Source organism: Ovis canadensis, chromosome 14, assembly GCF_042477335.2.
Source record: "Ovis canadensis isolate MfBH-ARS-UI-01 breed Bighorn chromosome 14, ARS-UI_OviCan_v2, whole genome shotgun sequence".
Lineage (NCBI taxonomy): Eukaryota > Metazoa > Chordata > Mammalia > Artiodactyla > Bovidae > Ovis > Ovis canadensis.
In genome coordinates this window covers 48,145,925-48,158,294 of record NC_091258.1, presented here as the reverse complement: position 1 = coordinate 48,158,294, position 12,370 = coordinate 48,145,925, and the positions used below count along the sequence as shown (strand labels likewise).

At 37.9% G+C, this 12,370-nt stretch overlaps 1 protein-coding gene across 1 annotated transcript in view; it reads right to left on the bottom strand.

Moving 5' to 3' along the window:
• Positions 1-12,370, bottom strand: part of LRRC36 (leucine rich repeat containing 36) — a 56,440-nt gene that overhangs the window by 15,026 nt on the left and 29,044 nt on the right. The window contains exons 6-7 of the mRNA XM_069549947.1: positions 7,985-8,112; positions 2,334-2,385 (exon numbers count right to left, since the gene is read on the bottom strand). Coding sequence (XP_069406048.1) covers positions 2,334-2,385; positions 7,985-8,112 — 180 coding nt within the window. The remainder of the gene's footprint in view (positions 1-2,333; positions 2,386-7,984; positions 8,113-12,370) is intronic.

Sequence of the window (12,370 nt, the reverse complement as noted above, 5' to 3'; positions counted from 1 at the left end):
ACCTATGAAAACCCCTAAACCAATTCCAAAACATTTCTCTCAGTCAGCTGTATCAGAATCTCTGAAAAGCCTCAGAGTGGGGCAACTAAAGCATCAGACAAAGAGAGAAGTCTCTGTGTTCTTTGGGGTTTTCAGATATTCATATGTTTGAAGGCCTTCCTGAGTTAGTCACATTAACTCAGAACAGTGGAACTTTCTATCTCTATAGAATCTTTAAGAATATCAAAGTTTTTACTAAGCGCCAGTCCATATAGTGGAAGAAATGGTAAAGAATAATATTTTTATGTAAGAAAAAGAATCTAATAACAAGTAATGAGATTAGATAATTCAGACTATCCCTCCTGTTGAAGATATCTAAAAAGTGGGATGATACATATATCCTTAAAAGCATTAAAGAGCTAACAAGTTAAAGAGAAATTTCTAGGCCAAAATCTAGAAAACAGCAAGAACTCTTATAGATGAGTCTAGCACTTAAAGTCATTTTTTCTCTAAGGAGATTTAGGATAAAAGGTATAAAATCCTAGTCCAGGAGCCATCCAAGGTAAAGAGTATGAGAAACCACCCCCTAACTACCCACCCAACATTAAGATGGGAACCTAAGCAGGAAACAATTTTCAGAATAAAGGTAAACTGGAAATAAACTAGCCCTTGTACAGTGGTAATCCAGGTTTGTATTATCTGGGTGATCCAGGGAACCTCAAGTTTTGAGCATGGATTAAGATGATCCCAGATTGATAGTCCCCTAGCCAACTGGTAAAAGCAAATGAAAGTCTGGTCTGGAAAAGATACCTTCACGTAAGACTTTAAACCATTCCTACAAATAGTTTTTAAAATACAATATCCAGCAAGTAGCCAAAGGAAACAAAAAAGGAAATAAGACAAGCGAGAATGAGTAGGAAAAAACAGACAATACAGGCACACAAAAAATGGAATAGATGCAGCCTATACAATGGCTATTTTTACTATGTTTAAAGATATAAAACATCTGGGAAATTTCTGCTTATAAAAAGTGGCCCAGCAGATTTGAAAAAGAACCAAATCAAATTTATAAAACTGAAAATAAAACTGGTGAAATTAAGAATCCAGCAAATAAGCTTAGCAGCAGATTAGACACAGCTGAAAAGAATAAATTTAAAGTATGGGTCAGAAGGAATTATCCAGAATGTAGATTTTTAAAAAAAGATGAATTACATGAAGAATAAGAGGCAAAGAGGACAATGTAAAAGTCTCTGACATATATTTACTTAATCAAGAGTTATAGAGGGACAAGAAAGAAAAAATAGGACACATTATTTTTGAAGCACTCTGCAGAAATAATGAGACAGAACGTACCAATTCAAGAGCAATAAATACCAAACAAGATAAATAAAAAGAAATTCACACATCATAGTGAAATCACAAAAACATCAAACACAATCGGAAAATCTTAAAAGCAGCCAGAAGAAAAAAAACATTATCCTTGCAGGAGTGACAAATTTCTAGCTAACTTCTCAAAAGCAACCATAAAGGACAGACTACAGTGGAATACCTTCACTATTTTGAAAGAAATAACTGCCAACATAGAAATTTATACCCACCCAAAATACCCTTTAAGAATGATAGTAAGATAGGGGCATTTTCAGACAATCAAAAACTGAAAGAATTCATTACCAGTAGACATACACTAAAGAAAATTCTAAAAGATGTACTATGAACTACAGGAAAATTATCTCAGAAGGGAAGTCTAGGATTTAAAAAAGAAGAAATAAGGAGCAAAACAAAGTAGTAAATATATGGATAAGCTTAAATAAACATTGACTTTATAAAAATAGTATCTAGTGAGTTTTTAAAAATATAATTAAAATCCATAATAACTATACATTAATCAGAAGGGATTAAAAGGAATAAAGTACTTTAAGCTTTTTGAATTTTCCAAGAGAAGTGTTAAGGTGTTGATTAACTTTGAAGTTGAACAAGTTAAGGACTCATATTATAATTTGGGGCATAATAATATCAGAAGTACATAAAGAGTGTATAACTTATAAATTAGCAGAAAGAAAAAATTGGTGATTAAAAACATAATAAATCCAAAAGAAGGCAAGAAAGGTAAAAGAAACAAGTAATAGTTAGCCAATACAAAAAGTCAAGAATAAAGGAAGTCAGACTATCCTCTCCTCAACTAGAAAAACCTCAGACGTCTCTAAGCATCCAGGGCAACCCTTTATGAAAGCAGAAAAGAATTCACTGTGTAGCGCCCCCGGACGGAGACATCTCCCTCTATCTTCTCTCAAATCCCATCATATCTAGATTTCTCTGACTAGCATGGAGAAGAATATTGTAAGCAAAATATTTACCATCTTCCTGGTTATTCTCACTTGGCATCTCCCTTCTTGCCACTTCCTGCATCTAAAAAGAAAGGTTTTTAGAAGAGCGTCAGTGGGCATTCAGACATGAGTTTAACTAGAACAGAGAGGGGGAAGGGTTCAGAATACTTCCCTGTTAGTAAGCAAGTCCATCCTTGCAAACTAGGGACCCAAATTAAAAAACTAAATAAAATTGGGGGGAAAAATTCTTTAAACTAGCCACAATGCAAAGAGTTTCTAGAGTTGTTTTGAAGCAGATAAAGAGATGCCTTGCAAAGACAAAATACTCTTTAGACAGTAAAGAACACACCAAATGGTGAGATACTCTATTTTCTCTATTTTTGATAATTCAGCATAGAATTTAGATGGTACCACCTTTCCAAATTTATTTCTGTTTAAAGAACTCACATATTTATATTACCTCTGGTAAAGCTGAGCATCAAGCACAGGCGCTTTAATAGGGGACCTTTAATAGGCTGAAAATTAATCTAAGGCATAATTAAGCAAGGATTTATACAAAGTAGAAAGCCATTCCAGTTCAGTTAGTTGCTCAGTCGTGTCCAACTCTTTGTGACCCCATGGATTGCAGCATGCCAGGCTTCCCTGTCCATCACCAACTCCCGAAGCTGACTCAAAACTCATATCCATCGAGTCAGTGATGCCATCCAACCGTCTCATCCTCTGTCGTCCCCTGTCGTCCCCTTCTCCTCCCGCCTTCAGTCTTTCCCAGCATCAGGGTCTTTTCCAATGAGTCAGTTCTTCGCATCAGGTGGCCAAAGTATTGGAGCTTCAGCTTCAGCATCACGCCTTCCAATGAATATTCATTCAGGACTGATTTCCTTTAGGACTGACTGGTTGGATCTCCTTGCAGTCCAAGAGACTCTCAAGAGTCTTCTCCAACACCACAGTTCAAAAGCATCAATTCTTTGATTGCTCACCTTTCTTTATAGTCCAACTCTCACATCCATACATGACTACTGGAAAAACCATAGCTTTGACTAGATGGACATTACTTGTTGGCAAAGTAATGTCTCTGCTTTTTAATATGCTGTCTAGGTTGGTCATAGCTTTTCTTACAAGGAATAAGTTTCTTTTAATTTCATGGCTGCAGTCACCATCTGCAGTGATTTTGGAGCCCCCCAAAATAAAGTCTGACACTGTTTCCACTGTTTCCCCATCTATTTCCCATGAAGTGATGGGACCAGATGCCATGATCTTAGTTTTCTGAATGTTGAGTTTTAAGCCAACTGTTTCACTCTCCTCTTTCAAGAGGCTCTTTAGTTCTTCTTCACTTTCTGCCATAAGGGTGGTGTCATCTGCATATTTGAGGTTATTGATATTTCTCCCAGTGATCTTGATTCCAGCTTGTGCTTCATCCATCCCAGCATTTCACATGATGTACTCTGCATATAAGTTAAATAAGCAGGGTGACAATATATAGCCTTGATGTACTCCTTTTCCTATTTGGAACCAGTCTGTTGTTCCATGTTCAGTTCTAACTGTTGCTTCTTGACCTGCATACAGATTTCTCAGAAGGCAGGTCAGGTATCTCGTATTCCCATCTCTTGAAGAATTTTCCACAGTTTGTTGTGACCCACACAGTCAAAGGCTTTGGCATAGTCAATAAAACAGAAATAGATGTTTTTCTGGAACTCTCTTGGTTTTTCGATGATCCAACAGATGTTGGCAATTTGATCTCTGGTTCCTCTGCCTTTTCTAAATCCAGTTTGAACATCTAGAAGTTCATGGTTCACGTACTGTTGAAGCCTAGCTTGGAGAATTTTGAGCATTACTTTGCTAGCATGTGAGATGAGTGCAACTGTGTGGTAGTTTGAGCATTCTTTGGCATTGCCTTTCTTTGGGATTGGAATGAAAACTGAGCTTTTCCAGTCCTGTGGCCACTGCTGAATTTTCCAAATTTGCTGGCATATTGAGTCAGCACTTTCAAAGCATCATCTTTTAGGATTTGAAATAGCTCAACTGGAATTCTGTCACCTCCACTAGCTTTGTTCATAGTGATAACTCCTAAGACCCACTTGATTTCACATTCCACGATGTCTGGCTCTTAGGTGAGTGATCACACCATTGTGGGTATCTGAGTCATGAAGATCTTTTTTGTACAGTTCTTCCGTGTATTCTTGCCAACTCTTCTTAATATTTTCTGCTTCTGTTAGGTCCATACATTCTGTCCTTTATTGTGCCCATCTTTGCATGAAATGTTCCCCTGGTAGCTCTAATTTTCTTGGAAGAGATCGCTAGTCTTTCCCATTCTGTTGTTTTCCTCTATTTGTTTGCATTGATCACTGAGGAAGGCTTTCTTATTCTCCCTGCTATTTTTTGGAACTCTGCATTCAAATGGGTATATATTTCCTTTTCTCCTTTGCCTTTAACTTCTCTTCTTTTCATAGCTATTTGTAAGGCCTCCTCAGACAAACTTTTTGCATTTCTTTATCTTGGGGATGGTCTTGATCACTGCCTCTTATACAATGTCATGAACTTCCATAGTTCTTCAGGCATTCTATCAGATCTAATCCCCTGAATCTATTTGTCACTTCCACTGTATAATTGCAAGGGATTTGACTTAGGTCATACCTGAATGGTCTGGTGGTTTTCCCTACTTTCTTCAATTTAAGTCTGAATTTGGCAGTAAGGAATTAATGATCTGAGCCACAGTTAGCTCCCGGTCTTGTTTCTGTTGACTATATAGAGCTTCTCCATCTTTGGCTGCAAAGAATATAATCAATCTGATTATGGTATTGACCATCTGTGGATGTCCATGTGTACAGTCTTCTCTTTTGTTGTTGGAAGAGGGTGTTTGTTATGACTAGTGCATTCTATTGGCAAAACTCTGTCAGCCTTTGCCCTGCTTCGTTTTGTTCTCCAAGGCCAAATTTGCCTGTTACTCCAGGTATCTCTTGACTTCCTACTTTTGCATCTAGAGTTTGCTTTTTAAAAAACCATCTTCAAGTATTCAGTATCTTTTTGGTAGTTATGCAGAGAAAGAAATCCTACTTCCTGTTTCTTAAACTAAGAGTACATAAAGCAGGCTATTTATTCAATTTCCTTTTTTCCTCTCACTTCAAGAAGTTATTTCAAAGTTTTGGGTTTTTTTAAAATATAAAAAGTGCTATTTAATGTTAACTGTAAATTAGAGTAAGGCTTTCCTAATGGCTCAGCAGTAAAGAATCTGCCTGCCAATGCAGGAGACACAGGCTTGATTCCTGGGTTGTGAAGGTCCCCTGGAGGAAGAAGTGGCAAGACAGAGGAGCTGTCAGGCTACAGTCCCTGAAGTCACAAATAGAGTATACTTTTGTCTCCATTTCTTTAAAACAATACCAAGTTTTTAAAAAAATGGTAATTGAAGTAGTTTCTAAATTAGCCAAGGAGAATCTCTAAAAACGAAGAAACCAACTAAATGCTAATCTGTCCTTTTATAAAATGAAGGCATTATAACAGTTCAACCTGAAAGGAAATCTTACTATCTTTTTCCTTGTATATAGTGTTGATTATCCAAATTGTGGATTAATCAGTCTTTCCTTCTTTTCTTTCTCCTTCTGAATATTTTCAGCAAATTTACTACTCAATAACTTATCAAAGAAAATGCAAACAAAAGAAGTTGAATATAAAGTCATTGATTCTGCTTCCTGCATCATATTCATTCATATAAATAAGTAATGGACTCCCACCAATTTTTTCTCTAAGAACTTTTAAAATTCTTCCCCCATCTTTCATGATCTCTGCCTCTTCATTGACCAAGAGACAGTGTTAGGAGAGCCATCCCTGAGATGTTAAGAGTCCAGTAATTAAAAGGCTAAGAAGTAGAAAATGTAAAGAAGCCAAGTAACAGGAAATGGAGACACTGGGAGAGAGGAGAAAACTGAAAACCAGCCCAAATCTGTAACAGTTGTATCCCTCTGAGTGCCAAAATGCCTGGCATACAATGTGTTGAAGTTATATGTACACTTGATCAGGTACTAGGCGAGAGGGAAAGGGGAGACTAAAATTAATGGAGAAGGCTCTTTGTATCCTGTCTTGTGCTTTCCTTTTCCTGTGTCTAATGTGCCTTCATCAAAAAAGTCTTAAGTCAGACAAAGGCAAATGTCATATATCATCACTTACATGTGGAATCTTAGAAAAGAAGTACAAATGAACTTATTTACAAGACAGAGTCACACTACTTAGTGTGTATATGTCAATTCCAATCTCCCAATTTATCCCTCCCCTCCTTTCCCCCTTGGTAACCCTAAAATTGTTTTTTACATCTGTGACTCTGTCTTGTAAATAAGAGGGCTTCCCTGTTAGCTCAGTTGGTAAAGAATCCACCTGTAATGCAGGAGACCCTGGTTCAATTCCTGGGTTGGGAAGATCTGCTGGAGAAGGGATAGGCTATCCACTCCAGTATTCTTGGGCTTCCCTTGTGGCTTGGCTGGTAAAGAGTCTGCCTGCAATGCAGGAGACCTGAGTTTGATCCCTGGGTTGGGAAGATCACCTGGAGAAGGGAAAGGATACCCACTCCAGTATTCTGGCCTAGAGAATTCCAAGGACTATATAGTCCATGGGGTCAAAAAGAGTAGGACATGACTGGGTGACTTTCACTTTATACCAAAGGGAACTCTATTTGACACTCTATAATGACCTATATGGGAAAAAAATCTGAAAAAGAGTAGGTATATGTATATATGTAACTGATTCACTTTGCTGTACAGCAGAAACTAACAACATTATAAATCAACTACACTCCACCTCCTACACTGCTGGTGGGAATGTAAATTGAAACAGCTGCTATAGAGAACAGTATGGAGATTCCTTAAAAAAAAAAAACAACTAGGAATAAAACTACTATATGATCCAGAAATCCTACTACTGGGCATATACCCTGAGAAAATCATAACTGAAAAAGACACATGTACCTCAATGTTTATAGCAGCACTACTTACAGTAGCTAGGACATTGGAAGCAATCTACATGTCTATCAACAGATGAAAGGATAATAAGGATAAATAAGGATAAATAAGGATAAATAAGATGTGGTACATATATACAATGGAATATTGCTCAGCCATAAAAAAGAACAAATTTGAGTCTGTTCTATGAGGTACATGAAACCAGAGCCTGTTATACAGAGTGAAGCAAGCAAAAAAACAAATATCATATATTAACACATATATATGGAATCTAGAAAAATGGTATTGATAAACCTATTTGCAGGGAAGGAACGGAGACTCAGATATAGAGAATGGACTTGTGAACACAGTGGGGAAAGGAGAGAGTGGGACGAAGTGAGAAAGTAGCATTGACATATATACACTACCATGTGTAAAATAGATAGCTGGTAAGAAGTTGCTGTGTAACACAGGGAGCCCAACCTGGCACTTTGTGATGACCTAAAGGGGTAGAGTGAGGGGAGGGGAGGGAGGCTCAAGAGGGAGGTGATATATGTATAATTATGGTTGATTTGCGTTGTTGTACAACAGAGACTAACACAACATTGTAAAGCAATTTCCCCCAAATAAAAATTTTTAAAAAGAGAGAAAAAATATTTAAAGTCCTCTTAGACCTTCATGAATAACTGAGAATCTACTGGATTATTAGCATTGATCATTAACTAGTCAATAGATCCAGCAGGAGGGTGAATACATTACCTGTGTTCCCAATAGGAAAGGGTCTAATTTCTGATCTGGTATAACACTGCCCTGGGTTGCAGAAGTACTTGTTAGGGAGTCCTTTATTTCCCGGTTAGGGAAGGGAATAAAAAGTCCTTTGTTTGAGTCTGTGTTAAAAGAAAAGGCATACAATAAAGCACTGACAGACTTTAAAGGCAACATGTCTTATGGAAAGATACTAGAAGTCATAAGATTGAGAGTACTATGTCACCACTTGGAAACAATGTGAATTTGGGCAAACTGCTACTAAACCTCTTTCAATCCCTTCACTTGTAAAACAGTGATGATAAAATCTAAATTTTCCATCTCTGAGTCAAGGTAAGGTTAAAATAAGATAATGCATATGAAAGGTTTCATAAATTATGAAATGCTAAAGAAAAATTAAAAAGTCAAATGTTTTTGCACACTTCTGAAATGAACATACAATAAACTTTGACATCAGTTCAACAATCTCCAGCTACAGGGGGAGATGGCTGGAAATAGACTCCTGAGATCAGGCATCTCCAGGGCTTTAATCAGCAGTCTGCAGTGATTCATCATTTCAAATCAGCTTCATCATTTCTTTTTTAAAATTTTGTTTGTCTATTTAAGCTGTGCTGGGTCTTCTTTGCCGTGAGGGTTTTTTTCCTCTAGTTGTGAGCAGGGGCTACTCTCTAGTTATGGTGCACAGGCTTCTTATTGCAGTGACTTCTCTTGTTGCAGAGTACTGGGGGGCAGGTAGGCTTCAGTAGTTGCAGCATGCAGGCTCAGTAGTTGCCGCTCCTGGGCTCTAGAGCACAGGCTCAGCAGTTGTGGCGTATGGACTTAGCTGCTCCATGGCATGTGGGATCTTCCCAGATTAGGAATCAAACTCAAGTCTCCTGCATTGGCAGGCGGATTCTTTACCACTGAGCCACCAGGGAAGCCCCAGCTTCATCATTTCTAATCAGCTTCTTTCCGCCTTGATTTCCTCATTTATAGAGAGAAAAAGACTAATCAAGACCTATTTCATAGAGAAGAATACCAAATCTTTAGGTCTCCTAGTTTTGTTTGTTTGTTTTTTGCCTATTATTAGAGAAACAACTTTAAAAACAGAGAGGAAAAGCAAGTAAAAACTATATCCTACTCCTGGCCACCTCAAAAGGAGCTAGTTAAGATTTCTATTAAATTGTAACACTTGTACAAAAGGTTTTGCAGATCCTTGATCAAAACATTAATTGCAGAATTCTGGGATTTGGAGTCTTCTGGGGGACTCATTAATAAAAATAAGAGATTTTTGTTTAGAGAGGCTTTTTTCTTTAGTAGGATTGTATGTAAGAATTAAGATATTAATAGTTTCAAACATTTGTGCCTTAGTCAAACAATGTGCTTTTTACCTAGTTTCCATGTGCAGGCTCTGGCAGTAGAAAGATACCATAAGGCAGGGCAACTGAGAACCCAGAATGAGAATAAAGCCAGCCTTTCTAAAATCCAGCCCCTCAGTCCATTTGCGGTTCTAAAATGCTTTTTACTTCTGAGTTGCCTTCTGGGAATGAAACGTCATGCTATTTCAGTACAAAATGTCCTTCTATCCTTGTACTTGACATAATTTTATTTCTCAAAGTGACAAGCTCTCAAAGTTTATGTTCTTTGGTTCCTTTGCAATTGCAACACAGAAAAAAAAGGGGGGGAACAAAAATTGCTGTTTTAAAATCTGATTCTTAGTGGGAAATTAGAACGGTTAGTAAGCTGTGACTTTGGGTTCAGGGCTCCTCTTACCCCTTTCCTACAGAACAACACAAACTTCCCAGGTATCCAAGACCCTGTTTCATCTTGGTTTTCCTATCTTTCTAATGCTCTTTTCTAGATTCACAGGTTTTTGTTTTGTTTTTTTAACTGAACCTACTTCTCGGTTCAAACAAATCTCCTGAGGTCCCAACTCTTTGCTGAATGCTATCATAACTTCTCTCTGGTTTTAGCTATCAATCAAATCTGGATGACCCTAAGTCTAAATCTCTTAACTCTTATCTGTCTTGTTATGTCCAGACTTAAGTTTTTTGAACTGCCCCCCAAAAGAGTGCTCTATAGACAACTGAAAAGTCAGTATTTTCTCTCTTTTTTCTTTTTGCTGTGCTGCGTGGCTTATGGGATCTTAATTCCCCAACCAGGGACTGAACCTGGGCACTGGTAGTGAAAGCGCTGAGTCCTAACCAAAGGACCACTAGGGAAATCCCAAATATTTTCTTTTTAAAAAATGTCTTTTATTGAATTTGTTACACTACTGTTTCTGTTTCGTCTTTTTGTCTGAGAGGCATGTGGGATCTTAGCTCCCCCACCAAGGATCAAACCCCAAAACCCAGCATTGGAAGGCAGTGTCTTAACCACCGGACTAACAGGGAAGTACCCTAAATATTTTCTAAATTAAACTCATAATCTTACTTCCAGGCCTATTTCTGATGATGTCCCACCTCCAACCCTAACCCTCATTTTAATACTGGCATTACTATTCACCTAATCCTTCAAGATAGAAACTTGTTCTTTGACTTTCTCTCACTTATCTCAAATGTCAATTATCAAATTCTATAGAATTACTTTTTTTGGAGGGGGAAATCTTTAATTGAGGTATATTGTACATGCCATATAAGTCATCATTTTACAGTATGCAATTCAGTGATTTTCAGTGCATTCATAAAGTTGTACAACCATCACCACCTTCTACTTTCATCACCCCAAAAGAGGCCAAATTAACTGTGACTCTTAATTCTCTCTTCTTCATCAGTCCCTAGCAAACATCAAATAGGATTTGCCTATTCTGGACATTTCATGAAAATGGAATAATACAATATTTAACCTTTTGTATCTAGTTTCTGTCAATTAGTATGATATTCTCAAGACAAACATTGTAGCATGTATCAGTACTTCAATCCTTTTTAGGCTGAAAAATATGCCTTATATGGATATGCCATTATTTTGTTTCTGCATTCATGAGTTGATAGATTTTTTGGCTATTATGAATAATGCTGCTTTCATTCCTGCACAAATCTTTGTGTGGACATATGTTTTCATGTCTCTTGGGTATATATCTAGAAGTGGAATTGGTGGGTTAAAAGGTAACTCTAACTTTTTGAGGAACTTCCAAATTGTTTTCCAAGGAAGCTATATCATTTTATTTTCCCACCAGAAATGTATGAGGGTTCCAATTTCTCCACATCGTTGTTGTTACCTGTTGTCTGTCCTTTTGATTCTAGCCATCCTAGTGGATGTGAAATGTTATCCTTGTGGTTTTTACTTTCATTTCCCTTATGGCTAGTGATATTGAACATCTTTCATGTGCTTGTCGGCTAGTTGCATATCTTCTTTGGAGAAACGTTTGTTCAATCTTTCGCCCATTTTCTAAATTGGTTGTTTGCCTTTCTGTTGTTGATTTTGTAAGAGTCTACATCAGTTCAGTTCAGTTCAGTTTAGTCGTTCAGTAGTGTCCGATTCTTTGCGACCCCATGAATCGCAGCACACCAGGCCTCCCTGTCCATCACCAATTCCCAGAGTTCACTCAAACTCACATCCATCAAGTCGGTGATGCCATCCAGCCATCTCATCCTCTGTCGTCCCCTTCTCCTCCTGACTCCAATCCCTCCCAGCATCAAAGTCTTCTCCAATGAGTCAACTCTTCACATGAGGTGGACAAAGTACTGGAGCTTCAGCTTTAGCATCAGTCCTTCCAAAGAACACCCAAGACTGATCTCCTTTAGAATGGACTGGTTGGATCTCCTTGTAGTCCAAGGGACTCTCAAGAGTCTTCTCCAACACCACAGTTCAAAAGCATCAATTCTTCGGCGCTCAGCCTTCTTCACGGTCCAACTCTCACATTCATACACGACTACTGGAGAAACCATAGCCTTGACTAGATGGACCTTAGTCGGCAAAGTAATGTCTCTGCTTTTGAATATGCTATCTAGGTTGGTCATAACTTTTCTTCCAAGGAGTAAGCGTCTTTTAATTTCATGGCTGCAGTCACCATCTGCAGTGATTTTGGAGTCCCCCAAAATAAAGTCTGACACTGTTTCCACTATTTCCCCATCTATTTCCCATGAAGTGATGGGACCAGATGCCATGATTTTCGTTTTCTGAATGTTGAGCTTTAAGCCAACTTTTTCACTCTCCACTTTCACTTTTATCAAGAGGCTTTTTAGTTCCTCTTCACTTTCTGCCATAAGGGTGGTGTCATCTGCATATCCGAGGTTATTGATATTTCTCCCGGCAATCTTGATTCCAGCCTGTGTTTCTTCCAGCCCAGTGTTTCTCATGATGTACTCTGCATATAAGTTAAATAAGCAGGGTGACAATATACAGCCTTGACATACTCCTTTCCTATTTGGAACCAGTCTGTTGTTCCATGTCCAGTTCTAA